Genomic DNA, 23,286 nt, shown 5'->3' with positions numbered 1-23,286 from the left:
ATATAGTGCCAGTTTCTGACTGGGAATTCAAAGAATATATTGGGGTTACGTGCACCCACAATTTTTACTACTGGTATACAGTGCCAATTTCTAACTAGGAATTCAAAATGCGCAAGGCTCCCGGAAAGGGACGTGGACGAGGCCGTGGGCGAGGTCGGGGGAATGGTTCTGGGGAGCAAGGTAGCAGTGAAGCCACAGGGCGTCCCGTGCCTACTCCTGTGGGGCAGCAAGCATTGCGCCACTCCACAGTGCCAGGGTTGCTTGCCACATTAACTAAACTGCAGGGTACAAACCTTAGTAGGCCCGAGAACCAGGAACAGGTCTTGCAATGGCTGTCAGAGAACGCTTACAGCACATTGTCCAGCAGCCAGTCAGACTCTGCCTCCTCTCCTCCTATTACCCAACAGTCTTGTCTTCCTTCCTCCCAAAATTCCGAAGCTTTACAGAACAATAACCCAAACTGTCCCTGCTCCCCAGAGCTGTTCTCCGCTCCTTTCATTGTCCCTCAACCTGCCTCTCCACGTCACGATTCCACGAACCTAACAGAGGAGCATCTGTGTCCAGATGCTCAAACACTAGAGTCTCCTCCATCTCCGTTCAATTTGGTGGTGGATGACCAGCAACCCACCCTCATCGACGATGATGTGACGCAGTTGCCGTCAGGGCATCCAGTTGACCGGCGCATTGTGCGGGAGGAGGAGATGAGACAGGAGTTGGAAGAGGAAGTGGTGGATGATGAGGACACTGACCCGACCTGGACAGGGGGGATGTCAAGCGGGGAAAGTAGTGTGGATGTTGAGGCAGGTGCAGCACCAAAAAGGGTAGCTAGAGGCAGAGGCAGAGGTCAGCAGCTTAGGCGAAGCCAGGCCACACCCGGAATCTCCCAAGATGTTCCAGTTCGTACCCAGCCCCGAAAAACTCCCACCTCGAGGGCACGTTTCTCGAAGGTGTGGAGTTTTTTCAAGGAATGCGCCGAGGACAGATATAGTGTTGTCTGCACAATTTGCCTCTCGAAATTGATTAGGGGCTCTGAGAAGAGCAACCTGTCCACCACTTCAATGCGCCGTCATTTGGAATCCAAGCACTGGAATCAGTGGCAGGCAGCAACGGCAGGACAAAGGCCGCCTGCCGTTCACGCCACTGCCACTGCCTCTGCCACTGCCTCTGCCTCTGCCACTGCCACTGCTGACTGTGCTGGCGATGCACTCCAGAGGACGAGCCAGGACACCACTTCATCTGCCTCCGCCACTTTGTTGACTTCTACCTCATCCTCCCCTGGTCCTGTCTTATCTCCTTCTCCTGCACCATCAAAGGCACCATCAGGCGTTTCTTTACAACAACCCACCATCTCTCAGACATTGGAGCGGCGGCAGAAATACACTGCTAACCACCCACACGCGCAAGCCTTGAACGCCAACATCGCTAAACTGCTGGCCCAGGAGATGTTGGCGTTCCGGCTTGTTGAAACTCCCGCCTTCCTGGACCTGATGGCAACTGCGGCACCTCGCTATGCCGTCCCTAGCCGTCACTACTTCTCCCGGTGTGCCGTCCCCGCCTTGCACCAGCACGTGTCACTCAACATCAGGCGGGCCCTTAGTTCCGCGCTTTGCACAAAGGTCCACTTGACCACCGACGCGTGGACAAGTGCATGCGGACAGGGACGCTACATTTCACTGACGGCACACTGGGTGAATGTAGTTGAGGCTGGGACTACTTCCCAAACTGGCCCGGTGTACCTCGTCTCCCCGCCTAACATTCCTGGCAGGGACACGAGAAGAACACCCCCCTCCTCCTCCTCCTCTACCGCCTCCTCCTCCGCCACCGCCTCCTCCTCCACCACCGCCTCCTCCTCCGCTGTTAGATTGACCCCAGCTACGAGTTGGAAACGTTGCAGCACTGGCGTTGGTAGACGTCAGCAGGCTGTGCTGAAGCTGATCAGCTTGGGGGACAGACAGCACACTGCCTCCGAGGTGAGGGATGCCCTCCTCGATGAGACGGCAATATGGTTTGAGCCGCTGCACCTGGGCCCAGGCATGGTTGTTTGTGATAACGGCCGGAACCTGGTAGCAGCTCTGGAGCTTGCCGGACTCCAACATGTTCCATGCCTGGCCCACGTCTTCAACCTAGTGGTGCAACGTTTCCTAAAGAGCTACCCCAATGTTCCAGAGCTACTGGTGAAAGTGCGGCGCATGTGCGCCCACTTTCGCAAGTCGACAGTAGCCGCTGCTAGCTTAAAATCTCTCCAGCAACGCCTGCATGTGCCACAACACCGGCTTTTGTGCGACGTCCCCACACGCTGGAACTCAACATTTCAGATGTTGAATAGAGTGGTTGAGCAGCAGAGACCTTTGATGGAATACCAGCTACAAAACCCTAGGGTGCCACAAAGTCAGCTGCCTCAGTTTCACATCCATGAGTGGCCATGGATGAGAGACCTTTGTGACATCCTACGGGTCTTTGAGGAGTCCACAAGGAGGGTGAGCTCTGAGGATGCGATGGTGAGCCTTACAATCCCGCTCTTGTGTGTTCTGAGAGAATCCCTGATTGACATCAGGGATAACTCAGATCACACAGAGGAGTTAGGGATAGCATCCGATCCGTCACAGCTGGAGAGTAGGTCCACACATCTGTCCGCTTCACTGCGTTTAATGGAGGAGGAGGAGGAGGAGGAGGAGGAAGAAGAGTTGTCCGATGATGTGATGGTGATACAGGAGGCTTCCGGGCAACTTCGAATCGTCCCATTGTTGCAGCGCGGATGGGTAGACATGGAGGATGAGGAGGAAATGGAGATTGAACTTTCCGGTGGGGCCAGAGGAGTCATGCCAACTAACACTGTGGCAGACATGGCTGAGTTCATGTTGGGGTGCTTTACAACCGACAAGCGTATTGTCAAAATCATGGAGGACAACCAGTACTGGATCTTTGCTATCCTTGACCCCCGGTATAAAAACAACATCTCGTCTTTTATTCCGGTAGAGGGGAGGGCCAATCGCATCAATGCTTGCCACAGGCAATTGGTGCAGAATATGATGGAGATGTTTCCAGCATGTGACGTTGGCGGCAGGGAGGGCAGTTCCTCCAGTAGGCAACCAAGTTCTCACCGGTCCACACAAAGGAGGGGCACACTGTCTAAGGTCTGGGACACCTTGATGGCACCCCCTCGCCAAAGTGCCGCCACGGAGGGTCCTAGTGTCACCAGGCGTGAGAAGTATAGGCGCATGTTGCGGGAATACCTTTCCGACCACAGCCCTGTCCTCTCCGACCCCTCTGCGCCCTACACGTATTGGGTGTCGAAGTTGGACCTGTGGCTTGAACTTGCCCTATATGCCTTGGAGGTGCTGTCCTGTCCTGCCGCCAGCGTCCTATCTGAGAGGGTGTTCAGTGCAGCCGGTGGCATCATCACTGACAAGCGCACCCGTCTGTCAGCTGAGAGTGCCGACCGGCTCACTTTGATAAAAATGAACCACCACTGGGTAGAGCCGTCATTTTTGTGCCCACCTGTGTAAAGCACCCCAACATGAAACTCCATGTCTGTACTCAACCTCTCCAATTCCTCCGCATCCTCATACTCATCCACCATAAGCGTTGCACAATTCTGCTAATACTAGGCTCCCTCCACCCTGATTTCCACCAACTCTGCTGGTTAGAGGCTCCCTCCACCATGAATTTGCCCAAACTGGGCTGTTTAGAGGCTCCCTCCACCATGAATTGGTCCAAACTGGGGTTTTTAGAGGCTCCCTCCACCATGAATTGGTCCAAACTGGGCTGTTTAGCGGCTCCCTCCACCATTAATTGGTCCAAACTGGGCTGGTTAGAGGCTCCCTCCACCATTAATTGGTCCAAACTGGGCTGGTTAGAGGCTCCCTCCACCATGAATTGGTCCAAACTTGGCTGTTTAGAGGCTCCCTCCACCATTAATTGGTCCAAACTGGGCTGGTTAGAGGCTCCCTCCACCATGAATTTGCCCAAACTGGGCTGTTTAGAGGCTCCCTCCACCATGAATTGGTCCAAACTGGGGTTTTTAGAGGCTCCCTCCACCATGAATTGGTCCAAACTTGGCTGTTTAGAGGCTCCCTCCACCATTAATTGGTCCAAACTGGGCTGGTTAGAGGCTCCCTCCACCATGAATTTGCCCACACTGGGCTGGTTAGAGGCTCCCTCCACCATGAATTTCCCAAAACTTGGCTGTTTAGAGGCTCCCTCCACCATTAATTGGTCCAAACTGGGCTGGTTAGAGGCTCCCTCCACCATGAATTGGTCCAAACTTGGCTGTTTAGAGGCTCCCTCCACCATTAATTGGTCCAAACTGGGCTGGTTAGAGGCTCCCTCCACCATGAATTTGCCCAAACTGGGCTGTTTAGAGGCTCCCTCCACCATGAATTGGTCCAAACTGGGTTTTTTAGAGGCTCCCTCCACCATGAATTTGCCCACACTGGGCTGGTTAGAGGCTCCCTCCACCATGAATTGGTCCAAACTGGGGTTTTTAGAGGCTCCCTCCACCATGAATTGGTCCAAACTTGGCTGTTTAGAGGCTCCCTCCACCATTAATTGGTCCAAACTGGGCTGGTTAGAGGCTCCCTCCACCATGAATTGGTCCAAACTGGGGTTTTTAGAGGCTCCCTCCACCATGAATTGGTCCAAACTTGGCTGGTTAGAGGCTCCCTCCACCATTAATTGGTCCAAACTGGGCTGGTTAGAGGCTCCCTCCACCATGAATTTGCCCACACTGGGCTGGTTAGAGGCTCCCTCCACCATGAATTTCCCAAAACTTGGCTGTTTAGAGGCTCCCTCCACCATTAATTGGTCCAAACTGGGCTGGTTAGAGGCTCCCTCCACCATGAATTTGCCCAAACTGGGCTGTTTAGAGGCTCCCTCCACCATGAATTGGTCCAAACTGGGTTTTTTAGAGGCTCCCTCCACCATGAATTTGCCCACACTGGGCTGGTTAGAGGCTCCCTCCACCATGAATTGGTCCAAACTGGGTTTTTTAGAGGCTCCCTCCACCATGAATTTGCCCACACTGGGCTGGTTAGAGGCTCCCTCCACCATGAATTTCCCAAAACTTGGCTGTTTAGAGGCTCCCTCCACCATTAATTGGTCCAAACTGGGCTGGTTAGAGGCTCCGTCCACCATGAATTGGTCCAAACTTGGCTGTTTAGAGGCTCCCTCCACCATTAATTGGTCCAAACTGGGCTGGTTAGAGGCTCCCTCCACCATGAATTTGCCCAAACTGGGCTGTTTAGAGGCTCCCTCCACCATGAATTGGTCCAAACTGGGGTTTTTAGAGGATCCCTCCACCATGAATTGGTCCAAACTTGGCTGTTTAGAGGCTCCCTCCACCATTAATTGGTCCAAACTGGGCTGGTTAGAGGCTCCCTCCACCATGAATTGGTCCAAACTGGGTTTTTTAGAGGCTCCCTCCACCATGAATTGGTCCAAACTGGGGTTTTTAGAGGCTCCCTCCACCATGAATTGGTCCAAACTGGGCTGTTTAGCGGCTCCCTCCACCATTAATTGGTCCAAACTGGGCTGGTTAGAGGCTCCCTCCACCATGAATGTGCCCAAACTGGGCTGTTTAGAGGCTCCCTCCACCATGAATTTGCCCAAACTGGGCTGGTTAGAGGCTCCCTCCACCATGAATTGGTCCAAACTGGGGTTTTTAGAGGCTCCCTCCACCATGAATTGGTCCAAACTTGGCTGTTTAGAGGCTCCCTCCACCATTAATTGGTCCAAACTGGGCTGGTTAGAGGCTCCCTCCACCATTAATTGGTCCAAACTGGGCTGGTTAGAGGCTCCCTCCACCATGAATTTGCCCAAACTGGGCTGTTTAGAGGCTCCCTCCACCATGAATTGGTCCAAACTGGGTTTTTTAGAGGCTCCCTCCACCATGAATTTGCCCACACTGGGCTGGTTAGAGGCTCCCTCCACCATGAATTGGTCCAAACTGGGGTTTTTAGAGGCTCCCTCCACCATGAATTTGCCCAAACTGGGGTGTTTAGAGGCTCCCTCCACCATGAATTTGCCCAAACTCTGCTGGTTAGAGGCTCAATCCACCCTGATTTTCAAAACAAATGTTGGTGCCAACCTCAACTTACTACAAGGGCCAAATTCACTGCTGGTGACAAGCTCTCCTCACTGCAAGTGCCAAATACACATGTTTCAAGGTGTTTTCCTACTGTCAGAGAGGTGGTATTGAGTGTGTAAAGTGTGTAGTTGTTAGGCAGTGATGTTGGGGTAATAGAGGGTCTTTGGTGTGTTAGATGCCCCCAGACATGCTTCCCCTGCTGTCCCAGTGTCATTCCAGAGGTGTTGGCATCATTTCCTGGGGTGTCATAGTGGACTTGGTGACCCTCCCGACACATGGATTTGGGTTTCCCCCTTAACGAGTATCTGTTCCCCATAGACTATAATGGGGTTCGAAACCCGTTCGAACACACGAACATTGAGCGGCTGTTCGAATCGAATTTCGAACCTCGAACATTTTAGTGTTCGCTCATCTCTACTAATGATCATTTTATACTTAGGTCTGTAACCACATGGGGTGATCTAATTGTAAATGTTCAAATATAAGAACAGAAATGAGAGAAATGCTCCTAATGGCCATTTTGCACCTCAAGTCTACATTCACTGAATGAGAGGAGAGAAGGGTTTTGCAATCATCAAAGACAGGAATACTCTTTACTGTAAGGCCTGGTTCACATCTGCATTCGGTATTTTGTTTGGAGAGTCCACTTGTGGACCCTCAGAACAGAATACCGAATGCATTAAAAAGTGGTTAGCTACGAAACCACACAGACCCCTAGACTATAATGGGGTCCGTGTGTTTTCCGTACGGTGTCCGCACAAATCATGCGGAGAGTAAAGTACTGAAAGCATTACAAATGGAATTCCAGAAGCAGTGTAAATGGTGTTTCCAGACATGCACACTTGCTAAAGCTCTTTTTAAAGGAATCCTATCATTCAATCACTTTTTTTTTAATCATTAACACGTCAGGATTGCCTTAAGAAATGCTATCTCTCAAACAGCACTGGGGGTTTCCCCAATGCTGCCAGAGAACTCCCCAGTGCCGCCTCCATCTTCTTCTGGAATGAGGTTCTCACCGCATTTTCTTCTGGCGGTGGCTTGTAACTTCTAGGCCTTGGGCCTAGGACAAAGCCGACTGCGCATGTCCGCCGGCCACCAGAAAATGGCAGTACACTTACAATACTATGGGATGCCCCCAGTGCTGTTTCAGCCTTGGGGCCCGCCCCCAGTGCTGTGAGAGAACTCATTTACATATCGACAAAAAACAGGTAGAAGAAGAAAAACCTTTCTTAAGGCTATTTCAATGTGTTAATGATAAAAAAAAGTGATTGAATGATAGGATCCCTTTAATACTGTAGATCTACCTGAACATAAATAGACAATATACTTGTTTGGTTAACCAGTTACGTGTTACAATATGAATGCCAGGAACGTTATAAATGATGTTTCCAGACTTGCACACTTGCTATATGCTATTTAGCCAGATCTGTTAGAACATAAATGAACCATATATCGCTCTCTCTCCGTACTCTCATGGTTACATTGTTACCAGCTTGGTATATGAGCAAATAGCATATATTGCCATATAATATTCACTGTTCTAATAAGTTGTGGTCACTTTTAATTGTTCTATTCTCTGCAAACAATTGAGTATTTTAGAGTGGATACCCTTTGGATGATGCATCTAATAACAATCCAGTTGTAGCAAGTGAAGCCAGACTGTATGTGCTGATATTAAAAAAAGTTTCATCTCCCTATTTAGTTAAGATTGCCACAGTTTATGGAATCGGATTGTCAACCCTCTTTCCTTCTCAAATGATTCCCTTATACATTTTAAGAAATAGCTTTTAATCCTTCCATCTCAGACACATTGGGAGGGACAGAACAAGACAGAGGAGTTTTGGAAACGTCAACATTTTTGCTTTGAGGACTCATTACAACAAATGTGAGAGGATGAAATGATAAAACCCAACAGATGTAAGGCTAGGTTCACACTAGCGCTGCACTCTCTGTCATTCAGGTCGGGTGAGGGGCCCAAATGATAGAAAGCTCGTCCTCTAAAATGGCAATTACTTGTGGACACCTGCGTACTATAATGGGGTCCGCAACGTGTCTGTCTGTTGCAACCACCACCATAAAGAGAAGACAGAAGCTTTCTTCCGTCTCGTTTAATATTTATTTTAAACAGGCGATCTTTATGTATCACAGCACTCACTCGATTTAAAGAATTGTATCTGTTACCCTGACTGACATGAGGCTGAGACTCAGTTGTCCAAGGACTCACCAAAACATGGAGCCGTACCTGGTTAGATCAAAGATGTTATTTAGATATCTTGGAATGATACAATTGCATTAGAAATCTAGTTCTCACCATTTCAGTAAACACTGAGGTCCGTAAGGTTTTGATCATGCCCTTCTGAAACAGGGCTTCACTTTTGTCCAAATTCAGTGTATACCCCGAGAGCAGTCCTACAGTTTAGCTCTCCCCTACAATTGTAGTCAGTGAACAAGAGATCATCTGCAAACACAGCTATCTGCAGCTTTCTGTCTCTGAATGAGACGTCCCAGAATGTCAGTGAAGTTGCAAAGTGGCATAGCAAAGGGTACAAGGACAAATTAAACAGAATGGGCAAAAGGGGGCATCCAGGCTAAGCAACACTGGAAGCTGTGTGTTATGATGGTGCCCTATTCTATTTAGTATAAAATGGTTCATGGATATGCCTAACTATTAATAATACATGTTTCCCAAGGAGACTCGAAGATGGGTGGCATTAGAGGTTAAAAGATAAAATTGTAGTATAGATATTTAATAGTCATGGTTACTTGTTCAGTGTGTTCAGAAAGTCTTATCTTGGTTAGACATCCTTTGTAATATGTGCAAATAATGAAACTATCCAGTGAATAGTAATAAGTTTTAAGTTTTTAAATGATTTTTGACAGATGTAACATGTAATGCAAGCATTGGTTGCAGCTGAACGTTAATGGCTAGTTTTCACTGCACATCATGTTTCCCATAAATGTCTGTGTACTTCTAAAGGTATATAAAATCACACAGGAAAATTTCCTTTTCACAAAGCTGCAGGACATTGTGTCATACACAGCAGGCACAACAAGAAAAGAACATTCTTTAAGTGAAAGTTAAGGACATTTTGGTTTTAAAATTAGCAATATCTCAATTCTATTGCCCAAATACAGTGTGAATGTAATTTGGAAATCCATTCTTGGTCTCATTTATTGATACTTTTCTGATACATAACTAGAGATTAGCAAACTGGTTTATAATGATCTTGGTTCATTGTGAATCCAAAGATCTCATGTTCAGCCCAAGGTTTTGTAGCTTCACCACCAATAAATTACTATTATACTCTGGTGGAATGTATTCAATGTTTTACATATGGGTTTGCACATTTTTTTTTTTTAAAGATTTCTTCAATTCTTTCAGTATATACCAGTAAGTGTGCTAATAACTAGAGATGAATGAGTAGTATTCAATCAAATACCTCGCCGCCATAGGAATGCGTGTAAGCGGCCAAACACCAAGGGGGTTAGCACATCAAATATTCGATGTGCTTAACCCAGTGGCGTAACTAGGAATGGCGGGGTCCCGTGGTGAACTTTTGACATGGCACCCCCCCCCCCCACCGACGCCGAAGACCTCGACCGACCCCCTCCTATGCATTCCTGCGCGCTCTATTATGCCCCATAGTGGCCCCCTCACACAGTATTATCCCCCATAGTGGCCCCTTCACACAGTATTATCCCCCATAGTGGCCCCTGCACTCAGTATTATGTCCCACTGTGGACATCCATAAACAATTATACTCTGGGGTCTTTTCAGACCCCAGAGTATAATAATCGGAGACCCGGGAGAATAAAAACATAAAAACTACTGTTTCTTACCTGTCCCCCGACTCCTACGCTGTCAGCCTCCGCTGCCGTCCTTCTTCAATGACGTCGGACGTCACATGACCTGGGACGCAGGCCAGGTTCATGTGACGTCAGAGACGTCAGACAACTAGGAAGGAGGCCTGGCAGGATCGTGGAGAGGTAAGTAACAGTGTTTTTTATGCTTACCTCTCCCGGTCCGCCAATCATTATACTCGGGGGTCCGAAAAGCCCCTCGAGTATAATGATAGAAGCGGTAGCAGCTGTCACCGGGCCCCTAATGTCCTGGGCCCTGTGGCAGCTGCCTCTGCTGCTATGGTGGTAGTTATGCCACTGGCTTAACCACTTGGTGTTCAGCCGCTTACACGCATTCCTATGGCAGTGAGGTATTCGATCGAATACTACTTGCTCATCTCTACTAATAACCTTTATATTTAATGTACCCAGATCGCAGTTACAGGTTTCTATCCTAAAAAATGTTTTGAGTGTTCAAGATTAAAATGTAAAGTTTTTCATTTTGTAACAGACTTGTTCTATTATACTACATATCAGAGGCCTGACTAGTCTTTGTAGTTTCATATAATTTTGGAAACACTTTTGGTATCTTATATTTTATTTTTCTATAGGGATGCAAATTAAATCGTAAATGGTCTTCTAAACAGCAGAGTAAACGCCTATAACCATATAATGGATGTAGCACACATTATATCTCATTAGAAGCAAAATCATATTTTAATTGAATAAAATAAATATAGAAAAAACATAGTTTGCCTCTTTAAAATGATATCGCATGACACAACAATTTTTCGGGGGACCATGTGTTTTTCTGGCACACTCTAGCATGACATGCAGTATTTCATCAGAGGAGTGCAGAGAAGGGCGAACGCTCAAATAATTTATCAGTAGGGCACATTAAAGGGTTATCACTAATGCCACACAAGGCGTACGTGATCTTGTATTTCTAGGGGGTTTTTTGGGTGGGGGAAATCTTAAGTACATTTCTATAGCCAAAAGAGGGAAATTGACTACAAGACTTTATTGTACATTATTTAGTCACATAAAAAACTCATAAAACATAAAAAGCTGTAGGCTAAAAGATCTAATAGCTAATACCTATATCTAGTCTTACAATGCATATTTAAGATTACTATAGCTTAATAAAGCTACAGTATAATAAGTCCAGCTTCACACCCAACAGTTCACATGCAAAATAATAGGGGAGTGTGGATAGGGGATAAGTGTCACAATACTCGGGGCCCAACTGCTGGGTCCCCCCAGTGTTAAGGAGAACAGCAAAACAGCTGTGTAGTTTGGCATCTAATAGGGCAACTCACAATTTGTTTTCTGTTGGATTCTGTATGTATCCAGTGTAAGATGCATGGACATCTCAAGGGGCTTTATTGCAGCTTCATACAACTCAGAGGTTACTTTTTGGTATGAAAATTAGTAAACCCCTATAGATTTACTGGCTTACATAAAAGCTGAGATCTAAGTCATCTCCTAGCTGGCATATATTTCACATTCTAGCACGAGGACATTATGAGATGGCAATGCCTTTTAATACTTTTGGTACACCTTTCTCAAGTGCTACAGATGAGTAAAAGTGTTTGTCCTCTACACAAGAAAATGTATGGACACATTAGCACTTCATGTTTATGGACACATTAACACTTCATAACACATTGGCATTTCATGTGTATGATGGACACACTGGCAGTGCATGGTGAACACATTGGCACTACATATGTATGACAAACATATTGCCATTTCATGTGTATGATGGACACACTGGCAGTGCACGATGAACACATTGGCACTACATATGTATGACAAACATGTATTTGATGAACACGTTGGCACTTTATGAATATGGACACATTGACACTTCATAACACATTGACATTTCATGTGTATGATGGACACACCAGCACTTCATATGTATGACACATTGGCACTTCATGTGTATGATGGACACACCAGCACTTCATATGTATGACGAACACATTGGCACTTCATGTGTATGATGGACACATTGGCACTTCATATGTATGACAAACACATTGGCACTTCATGTGTATGATGGACACTTTGGCACTTCATGTGTATGATGAACACATTGGCACTTCATGTATATGATGAACACATTGGCACATCATGTGTATGATGGACACACTGATACTTCATGAGTATGATGGACACATTGGCACTTCATGTGTATGATGAACACATTGGTACATCATGTGTATGATGGACACACTGGCACTTCATGTGTATGATGAACACATTGGCACTTCATGTGGATGATGGAAACACTGGTACTTCATGTGTATGATGAACACATCGGCACTTCATGTGTATGATGGACACACTGGCACTTCATGTGTATGATGAACACATTGGCACTTCATGTGGATGATGGACACACTGGTACTTCATGTGTATGATGGACACATCGGCACTTCATGTGTATGATGAACACATTGGCACTTCATGTGTATGATGAACACATTGGCACTTCATGTGTATGGAAACAACGGTACTTCATGTGTATGGACACACCGGTACTTCATGTGTATGATGGACACATTGGCACTTCATGTGTATGATGGACACTTTGGCACTTCATGTGTATGATGGACACAGCAGCACTTCTTGTGTATGATGGACACAATGACACTTCATGTGTATGGAAACACTGGCACTTCATGTGTATGATCACATTGGCACTTCATGTGTATGATGAACACATTGGCACTTCATGTGTATGATGAACACAATGGCACTTCATGGGTTTGATGGACATTTTGACACTTCATGTGTATGGACATATTGGCACTGCATGTGTTGTAGCCAGGGCTCGTTCACATCTGTGCCCGGTCTCCATTCTGCAGGTTTTCGTTTCCTGCACAAAACAGAGACAGGAGACGGAAACCTGCAGGACTCTTTAATACCCATTCATTTGAATGGGTTTGGAAGATGTCTGCCCATGAGTGGCGGTGAGCGTATTATGCTCTCCTCCGCGAAACCATTTTTTTAAAATCGGACGCAGAGTCGGACATGCAGTACTCTGTGTCCAATTTTAAAAAAACGGTTTCACAGTGGAGAGCATAAAACGCTCACCATCGCTCACGGCCGGACCCGGTCTGACAGCTTTCCATCTTCTGCATGCAGAAGACGAAAAGCTGAGAACGGAGACCCGAATGCTGGTGTGAACCTAGCATAATGTAGCACTGTGGCACGGCATTCTGCCTTAGAGACAAAATCAATATAGAGTATACACCATGGAAAATATTTACTGCACCTTTATGTGAAATTTAGCCTATAGAGTATAAGCCCATAGATTTTAATATCTGTCATATTTTTGATCTGTATCACACAAAACTATGTGAGTAGTAAAACTTTTTAAAAAATCGCCTTGTCCCAGTGAATAAATTTATCAGGTTACTTAAGCCGCATGGTTCGTGGCATAACATGGATAGCATAAAAAGGCAATAGCAAAGTTGCTTGCCTTTTTTCCTTCTCAGAAGGGGTTAATAAAAGTTAATCAATTAGGTATATCTACCCCAAAAGCAGTGCCATTAAACAATACCACTTATCCTGCAAAAAAAAAACAAACTAAAAAATCCCCCAAAATTTACTATTAACTAATGCTGAATATTGTGCGTTGTAATATATCATATGTAATATCAAATGATTTTACGTAGGCAGGCAATTATACATGTTTCTTAAATGTATTGACAAATAATTTTCTATAGCTATATTCAGTCTTATGGAACAGCTTCCTGACGGATTCTAAATTACAAGACGCTGTTTGCCTTAGATATAGATAGCATTACAGAATTCTGGAGAAAATTACTAACTCCAGCAAGAATTGAGTTCCAGATGAACCTTGTTTTTTTCTATTTAATACAGCATATACTATCCAAAAAAAAATCAAATAAGAGAGAACCTAAAGAACAGTATAGGTATATATGGGTACAAACCAAGTCCCTTTGGAGCAATTTATGAATATAAATTCTCTATTGCAAAAAACAAACACAAGGAACCTAAGACTATTTTAGATAAGTCAATATTAGCACATTCCTTTCCTAAATAAAAGTGACCCTTTAAATAATTCCTCTTTAAAGGTTATATTTTTATATGTAAACTGGAAGTCATAATTGACATACAGCATAAACTTACCATAGAATAGAAAAAAACTGTAGCTCAACATGGATATATGGTTATATATTATTATTTTATAAAAGTGTATGCAAATGTTGTTAGCGTATATTAGAATACACACTACTGTAGCATACATTTTAGTATGTATTTGTTAGGATATTAATTAGTATAGTATATATTGGAATTAAATTCATTAAATTGTCAGGAGTTTTCTTTAATATAAAAAAAAACCATATTTCAGTAAGTAACTCTATGGGTTGGGTGGTGCCGCAGTTGAGACGAAGAGTGGGCAGATAAGTGTGGTTCTTGGCAGCCAATAGCTGAATAGTACAGCTGAGGGATGGGCTGTATCAATCCTATTTAAAGTCTGGAACTGGGTGAGAAAAAGCATCAGATTCTTTCTGCAGAAGCTCAGCACAGAAACCCAAAACATTCACCATGGTTCATTTGACAGAACAGGAGCTCAAGCACATCCATAACTTCTGGGCTAAAGTTGACTGCAAGCATGTCGGAGCAGATGCTCTTTGCAGGTAAATAATAAACAATGGAAATATATATATATATATATATATATATATATATATATATAAATTTATTACATTCCAAATATATTTTGGAATTATATATATATATATATATATATATATATATAAATTTATTACATTCCAAATATATTTTGGAATTATATATGTATATATATATATATATATATATATATATATATATATATAATTATAATATATATATATATATATATATATATATATATATATATATATATATATAAATTTATTACATTCCAAATATATTTTTGAGTATCTAATCTCTTTTTTTTTTTTTTATTACCAGGCTTCTTGTTGTATACCCTTGGACCCAAAGATACTTCCCTAACTTTGGCAACCTTTGTTCCCCTGATGCAATCTGCCACAATGCCAAGGTCGTAAGTCATGGAGAAAAGGTATTGCGCTCCATTGGAGATGCTCTGAAACACCTTGAAGAGGTCAAGGCTCACTATGCTAAACTGAGCGTCATCCACTCTGAGAAGCTGCATGTGGATCCCGCCAACTTTGTGGTAATTATTGAATAGATTTATTTTCTACACACTGGATAAACTGCTCAAAATATTGAACTCTATATAGTGTATCATGTTATATAACAACTGTATTTTATAATAATAAGACTTGTTTTACATAATAATAAATACATTTGACAAGTTTATATTATGAAATCACCATTCCATTGCATAATTGATTATTATGTAACTAAATGCCTTTAAGACCAATTTAACACATTTCTTTCTCTTTCAGCTTTTTGGAGGGGTGCTGATCATTTCCTTGGCTCATTGCTTCCATAAAGAATTCACCCCTGAAGTTCAGTGTGCATTCCACAAGGCATTCTGTGCTATTGCTGATGCCCTTAGCAAGGGTTACCACTAATCCTCCATTACTACCACTTCAAAGGAGTCTCAAGCTACAAGTTAACCACCAGGCATTGCTTCGAGCAGCAAGATTACATATGTAGTTTTGAATTCTTAAAATGTAGCTGTTGAAATTATCTCCAAATAAAATCAGCATTATTCTAATATTCTGTGGCTGTGATCTTTTACCCAATGAAACCTAAAATATTTTATTATAATATGCACATGGGGTTGATAAAATAACTACAAAATAAATTAACAATGCTTTTTAAATTCCAATAATGCCTAGCACATTTTACTATGCACGTCAGCTGTAAGCCAATGGCCAATGAAGTCCATAGCCATTTGCTTGCAACTAAATTACATAGTAAAAGAGGCTTCTCATTGCTGCAATTGATAAAGCCCATAGTTCTTGAGTGAAAAAACGCAAAGGAAAGGCATGTGTGTAAACACAACCTAATGCTTGCAACATATCTGCTGAATATAGATTAACTGTTGCAATTAAACAATTGCAATTAACATGCTAATTTCACGAGCAAGCCATATTTGGCAGTTAGGTTCACGATCTGCATAAATTCTTGGGGTCAGTTATGTGTAACATTTGCTTAGAGATAATACAGTTGTCAGTTTCATTTAAAAAAAAGAAAAATACCGTGTTATGTAAGTTTATAAGCTTGGAAATGAGGTAACACGGCTCAAGTGTATCCTGACTGGCCACTATGATTCTTTTTTTTTTTAACATAAAACAGAGTGCTTGTACTTGCATAAAGTGCAGAAGAAATTAGATGCTTCACATTGTACAGAATATAACCCCATCCCAGCTACCAAAGGACACCCAGTTCTCAGTGCCAGAATCAGAGAGGACTACAATTCTAGCAGATTAACCGCATGGATGCCATGATCAATACTAATCATAGCATCTAAGTAGAGAGTGAAGGGTTGCTCCCTCTCTCACCCCCTTGGCCTTCCTGCAGAGCTATCGCAGGGTGCTAAAGGGTTGACAAGGGAGCTAATCTAACCAAAATATTTCACCTATTTCTTCTGGTGAATTTCCTCTATCTTGTAAACATTCTGTCATATTTCCTCCACTGAAAAAACCCTCTCAAAACCAATCCTGTACTGTACGGTCCATCTGTAATCTGCTCCTCATACCTAAATTCCTATTCCTATGTACTGCAGTAAAGACCCTCATTGCTAAAAAGTGGAAGAGTGTGAACCCTCCCTCTGGTCTTGATCTCCTGGCCTGAATGAAGGATGTGAGCAGCCTTGAGTTCTTGACTGCTAACCTCAATAATATTCTGGATGTCTTCCACTCTATTTAGTTCCTCTGGGATGCGCACTGTATTCTATGTGGACTCTGATCCTAGATTCGCCTTCTTCCCCTCCCCCTTCCCTTCCTTTTGTTCTTTCCTAGTCCTTTGTGGTTGTTTTCCCCTCTTGTCGCTATTTTTTCTTCTTTTCAGTTTAGTCTAAGTGTTTGGTGTATATGACTGACTTTTGTTTGACTAAGGACCTAGCAGCTAGCTTTCCCTCTCCACTTATCTTATTTTGTTATGAAAAAATTTTGCGACGTGCCATTTGTAAATCAACCTGTGATGTCTGTGTCAGGTTGACGTCTCTGGTAAAGTGATATTGGATTGTGGGACTAGAAAACCATTTAGTTAGCCAAGGCCAGACCCCAGACACTGTACAGGTATCCAGTAGTCTGAGAGCTCCTCCCCCAGGCCACAGCCACTGCTTTTTGTTGAAGTGAGTGAAAGAGAGCAGAAGATCTGCTCAGTGATTGTGATGTGACAAAATTCCCCTCCCAGGAACGTCCTTCTTCCCAGCAGTGCCTATCGCGCTGTACAGTGTGAGCGGGGAGGAACGCTCGGGGAGGATGGCTCTTCACCTGGGGCACAGATCAGGAAAGCTGAGAGTGCACTGAATTTAGCACACTGTTGGCTTTCCAGCGGTATATAAAACTGCCTTTGCCCAAACCCATGAAAGGTCCTCTTTAATCCTAGCAGGCTTCTGCCCTATATAGTAATATACCAGACCACATGATGTCTGGGCATCACCATATAGGCCCAAGCCAACTAGGATTAACATCGGATCCCCGAGAGGTAAGTAACATTGTTTATTATGTTCCCTCACCTCCCCTGGGGCTCCGATTATTATACTCCGATTATTATACTGCTGGCCTCCGCGGTCTATAGTACAAGGGGAAACGGGGGCGGCAGTGACCAGGTCCGGGGAGGTTGGTAAATAGGCCACTATGCTGGAGATACTCCAACAGGTAGCAGCCTATTATAAAACAAGAAAAATGTTATTATACTTACAGATTGCGCTGCTGCTGCTGCTCCCGCTGCCTCCGCAATCCTCTTCTCTCGGCAGACGTCAGACGTCTACGTATCAGCGTAAGCGGCATGATGACGCCACCTACGCTGATATGTAGACGTCGGAACCAGTGCAAGGAGAGCGGCAGCTCTATTTGCATTGGCTCAAAGAAAAAAACTTTAAAAAAGAATAAAAAAAGAAAAAATTGCCCAGGCTGCCACTCCCCTCCCGTGCGCCGCCCGAGGCGAGCGCCTCGCCTCATTAGAGGTGCGGCGCTGCTTGTACACTTTATGTATTCCCTTCCTTCTTGCCACAGAGAGTTTTGTACAAAAGATGTGGCGGTTTTGTTTATTAATGTTACAATATATGAGGTTATAAGGGGGGGGTCCCAAAGTGTACTTCACTCCAGGTCCCAAGGAGGAATCTTATGTTGTCAGTGATAATAATAACACAATCAGGTGGTAATGCCTATAGTCATGGTGGACAAGTACGAAGGCCAAGCTCAGAGCATATTGTCTACTTAATCTGCCATTGGACATACGTCCTTTTTCACCTTTATTGACTGTACAGTAATATATGGATGCCAAGGTTTACCAAACTCTTTGTTCAAGATCATTGGGGGAATTCAGATAACCCAACTAAGTGGCATCCATATGTACTAATAGGGCACATGGAAGGAGTTGTAGTCATCAGACAATGCATTTCATATGACCCTATATTATTTATAGATACTTTTACAACATTTAATAAAATTCTTCCCATTAGGAACTGGGAAGACATGGGACATTCACATACCCAGGGATTACGCCTCATCCCAGTGGCGTAACTAGGAATGGCGGGGCCCCGTGGCGAACTTTTGACATGGGGCCCCCCTCCCAACCGACACTGACGCCGAAAACCTCAACCGACCCCCTCCTCCGCAATCTATTATGTCCCTTAGTAAGCCCTGCACACAGTATTATGTCCATTAGTGGCCCCTGCACACAGTATTATACCCAATAGTGGCCCCTGCACACAGTATTATGTCCCCATAGTGGCCCCTGCACACAGTATTATACCCAATAGTGGCCCCTGCACACAGTATTATACCCAATAGTGGCCCCTGCACACAGTATTATACCCAATAGTGGCCCCAGCACACAGTATTATGTCCAGGATTGGCAAGTAAATAGGGCCCGTAACGGCCAATTTTTTTTAAAAAAACGCAGCGGTAGTGGCTGTCACTTGGCCCCCTAATGGCCCGGGCCCTGTGACAGCTGCCTCTGTGGTAGTTACGCCCCTGCCTCATCCGATCTATTGGTGGGACCTATATTGGTAACCCATGCTTGCTGCTCCAAAAGCAGAATATATCCTGCGGTAATCTCAGCCTATATTCTGCTAAGTGTCACATTTGGGGATATATTTTCTCCATCACCGCTTGCTCCATTATCTGATTTCTTCCTGCTCATACAAGGTGTAATCCAGATAATAGATGTGTATTAGGGAATTGTTCTGTCTGCAGAACCTACTTGTACAAGTAGTGCACAGCTCCATGATATACCGTATAAACTCAAGTATAAACCAAGTTTTCCAGCACTGTTTTTGTGCTGAAAAAGTCAGCCTCAGCTTATATTCGAATCATTACAGTACATCATAGTTGCAGACCCGGCATCTGGACCGGCATACAAATATAAGGACGGGTCCTGGGCCGCAGCATTGCCATGCTCTTAGCAGGAGCGTGGCGATGCTGTTTATTTCAAACTGCAGAAGTACCTACGGTACTTCTGCTAGCAGGCCCGGAATGCAGACCCTGCCCCCCCTACTCCATCACATGCTGAGTGACGTGGCCACGAAAGGCCGGGCCCACACCTGGCGTGTGTCTGCGTTCCGGGCCTGTTAGCAGAAGTACCGTAAGTACTGTAAGTACTTCTACTTCTGCAGTTTGAAATGAACAGCATTGCAACGCTCCTCCCAGGAGCGTGGCGATGCTGCGGCCCCAGCACCCACCCCAGTGTCTGTATGTCGGGTCTGGATGCCAAGTCTGTAACTATAATGGCCCTGCTCTGCTCCATACCAACCGGCACCTCCGCTGTAACTTTTACAGCGGTAATGCCGATACTAATTGAAATCTCTGCTGTAAGTATTACAGCTGCCATGTCGCTTGAGGGAGGAGGGAGCTCGGCCGCACTGAGGGAGATCTCCTGCCACAGGCAGAAGCGCCGAAGGGCGGTCCTGAAGGAGAATGTCAGCCGGCCGGACTTGAAGGGGAACTGCGGCCGGCCGCCGGCAGAAGCGCTTCTACCAGGGATTCCCCTCAGCGCTTCTGCCAGCGGCCGGCTGAAGTTCCTCTTCAGGTCCAGCCGGCCGAGGTTCTCCTTCAGGTCCGCCCCTCAGCGCTCCTGCCAAGGATTCCCCTCAGCGCTTCTGTAATGGCTCCCCAGCCTGCAGTGCTTTTCTTTTGCAGGCTGCTCTATACAATGACAATGTTTGCAATGTATGGCAATGCATTAGCATTGTAATGCATTACATTAGTGATCAGACCCCCTGGGTTTCAAGATCCCTAGGGGGTCCAATAAATGCAAAACAAAACATAAAAATAAAGTAAAAAAGAAATAAAAATAAGTATTAAAAATTAAAATCTTCCCCCTTTCCCTAGAACACATATAATGAATAACTAATACTGTTAACACTCTGAAACACATACACATTAGGTACCCCTGTGTCCAAAAACGCCCGCTCTACAAATCTATAAATATATTTTTACTGTACGGTGAATGCCGTAGCAGGAAAAGAAAGTTGTCTAACTGCCCCTTTCCTGAGACTGAGTCCCCCCCCACTTGGAATTCAGCCTGACTACAACAAGGCTAAATATAGGGTATCTGCAGTGCTCCTATTCCATCGGGAAGGGTAATAAGAGCACTGCAGATACCCTATATTCAGCCAGGCTGAGTTCCAAGTGGGGGAAAAAAACCCAGTCCTCAAGCTCAGGGAAGGGGCAGACAGACAGACAACCAAAACACCCCTTCATTTTAATTTTTGAAATTTTCCAGTAGCTGCTGCATTTCCCTCCTAGGCTTATACTCGAGTCAATAAGTTTTCCCAGTTTTTTGTGGTAAAATTAGGGGTCGGCTTATACTCGAGTATATACGGTATATGGAAGACAACATTGTGAAAGATTTACTCATTTATTAGGACATTACATGGAAATCCAATAGAAATAAAGACATAGAGACCAAGATATAAGGGGAAAAAAGGAAAATTTTATTTCTAGTTTTAGGAAGGGGAGCAAAAATTTAATTTTTATGTATATTTTTAATACTCTAAAAATTTTCTATCAACTATTACTAACTTTATATCTCTAAACCTATTTATTAATGTATTTATATTATTTATGCGGGTACTTAGTATCTAACCTATCTGATTTTATTTTTTATATATTTTTTAATATATATTCAATATTATAGTTAATATATAATTTAAATATTTAATATTTTATTTTTCATTGTTCTTTTATAAATATATACTATATTATTATAGGTAAATGTATAATAGAAAATGTATGAACCTAAACCTATATATAGACTGTGTTGATCCAGAGGAAGGCGAAAACCCCCTTGAGGAAAGAGCCAATTATCCTCATGTAAGGGGGAAAAATTCCTTCCTGACCCCAAACATGGCGATCAGAAAAATCCCAGGATCAAATGCCAGCACTTAACCTACTCTATACGTTTTACAGAATTTTTTTGCAGGAATATTTTTACTATATCTAAACTATTTTTTTTATTTTTTATTTTTTATTTTTTTAATCAGCTAAGCATTTTATGAACAAAAAACTATTTTTTTTCTATATATATTTTATATTATTTAATAAATATCTATCATCTTAAAGCTATGTAAGACTGTGTTGATCCAGAGGAAGGCGAAAACCCCCTTGAGGAAAGAGCCAATTATCCTCATGTAAGGGGGAAAAATTCCTTCCTGACCCCAAACATGGTGATCAGAAAAATCCCAGGATCAAACGCCAGCACCTAACCTACTCTATACGTTTTAAAGAAGGTTTTGTGGGGAATATTTTTACTATATCTAAATATTTTTTTTTTCATTACTATTTTTTTTATATTTTTAAAATCAGCTAAGCATTTTATGAACAAAAAACTATTTTTTTCTATACATATTTTATATTATTTAATAAATATCTATCATCCTAAAGCTATGTAAGACTGTGTTGATCCAGAGGAAGGCGAAAACCCCCTTGAGGAAAGAGCCAATTATCCTCATGTAAGGGGGAAAAATTCCTTCCTGATCCCAAATATGGCGATCAGAAAAATCCCAGGATCAAACACCAGCACCTAACCTACTCTATACGTTTTAAATAATTTTTTGGGGGGAGGGGGGGAATATTTTTACTATCTCTAATTAACTATTTATTTATTTATTTATTTATTTTTAAATCAGTTAAGCATTTTATGAAGAAAAAACTATTTTTTTCTATATATATTTTTTATATTATTTAATAAATATCTATCACCCTAAACCTATTTAAGGCTGAGTTGATCCAGAGGAAGGCAAAAACCTCTCGAGGAATGAGCCAATTGTCCCCAAGAGGAAAAATTCCTTCCTGACCCCAAATATGGCGATCAGAACAAGTCCCTGGATCAAAGCCGATATCTATATCTAACTGTTTTATCTATGTGTCTATACTTAAATCTATCTGTATGTTTGTACTGCTATCTATGTGTCTATAGTTATATCTATGTGTCTATACTTATATCTATGTGTGTGTAATATTAATGTCTGTGTGTTATATGTAACTTACCTGGCCTGTGCTGAGATAGGAGACATGCACAGGCCACTCCTGGAGTTGTGGACGGTCTTCTGGAGGTAGAGATGTCTGATGCCGGCCAGATATCAGAGGATGCTGTCAATGTTCTGGGCCTCAACTTGATGGAAAATCTGCTGGGTCCAGCTTGGTGACATATATGAAAATTCGGCCACGGTGTGAAGGGACTGATGTTCCGGCCATGGAAGGTGTTGGTCCTGCAGAACTTCTTTGGATGGTATAAATGGTGGCTTTGCTCTCCTGAGCTCCAGTTCCTCCCAGCAGATGTTGTTGAAGAAGGGATGTTCTCTGATGTTACTGTTCACACCCAGTCGCTTCTCAGGATTCTTCCGCAGCAGTTGTTTGATCAGATCTTGTGTCTGGTTGTCCAGCCATGTTGCTATCTGTGGCATATCGTTGATGATGGAAAATGTGGACCACTTCCATTGATTCCTTTCGTAGTAAAATGGGGAGAATGCTGCTGACATTTGGGAGATAACAATTCCCAGGCTCCACCAATCCACTGCTGTATAATACTCCTGTCCTAGAAGCATCTCTGGGGCCATATAACGGAGTGTGCCCTTCGCTCCACGGATTTTATTGGAGGAGTTGACACCTTCTTGGGCAATCCCCAGGTCAATTATCTGGATGTGTCCATTCCCATGCAGAATGATGTTA

General features: G+C 43.6%; 1 protein-coding gene across 1 annotated transcript; it reads left to right on the top strand.

The window, feature by feature from the left end:
- The first annotated feature begins 14,448 nt into the window (after positions 1 to 14,448).
- On the top strand, positions 14,449 to 15,656 carry LOC142217664 (hemoglobin subunit beta-2-like). Its single transcript, XM_075285997.1, has 3 exons — positions 14,449 to 14,604; positions 14,924 to 15,146; positions 15,382 to 15,656. The coding sequence occupies exons 1-3, from the start codon at positions 14,513 to 14,515 to the stop codon at positions 15,508 to 15,510; spliced, it is 444 nt and encodes a 147-aa protein (XP_075142098.1). The 5' UTR covers positions 14,449 to 14,512; the 3' UTR covers positions 15,511 to 15,656.
- Positions 15,657 to 23,286: the final 7,630 nt, after the last annotated feature.

The sequence above is a fragment of the Leptodactylus fuscus genome, chromosome 8 (assembly GCF_031893055.1).
Source record: "Leptodactylus fuscus isolate aLepFus1 chromosome 8, aLepFus1.hap2, whole genome shotgun sequence".
Classification (NCBI taxonomy): domain Eukaryota; kingdom Metazoa; phylum Chordata; class Amphibia; order Anura; family Leptodactylidae; genus Leptodactylus; species Leptodactylus fuscus.
Note: the sequence above shows the minus strand (reverse complement) of the source record. Positions and strands in the feature narration are given on the sequence as shown.

Bases quoted from the DNA above. Each gene is read 5' to 3' on its own strand.
- LOC142217664 (XM_075285997.1), top strand. From the start codon at position 14,513: ATGGTTCATTTGACAGAACAGGAGCTCAAGCACATCCATAACTTCTGG. The intron at 14,605-14,923 runs GTAAATAATAAA...TTTTATTACCAG, and splicing joins GGAGCAGATGCTCTTTGCAG to GCTTCTTGTTGTATACCCTT. The intron at 15,147-15,381 runs GTAATTATTGAA...TTTCTCTTTCAG, and splicing joins TGGATCCCGCCAACTTTGTG to CTTTTTGGAGGGGTGCTGAT.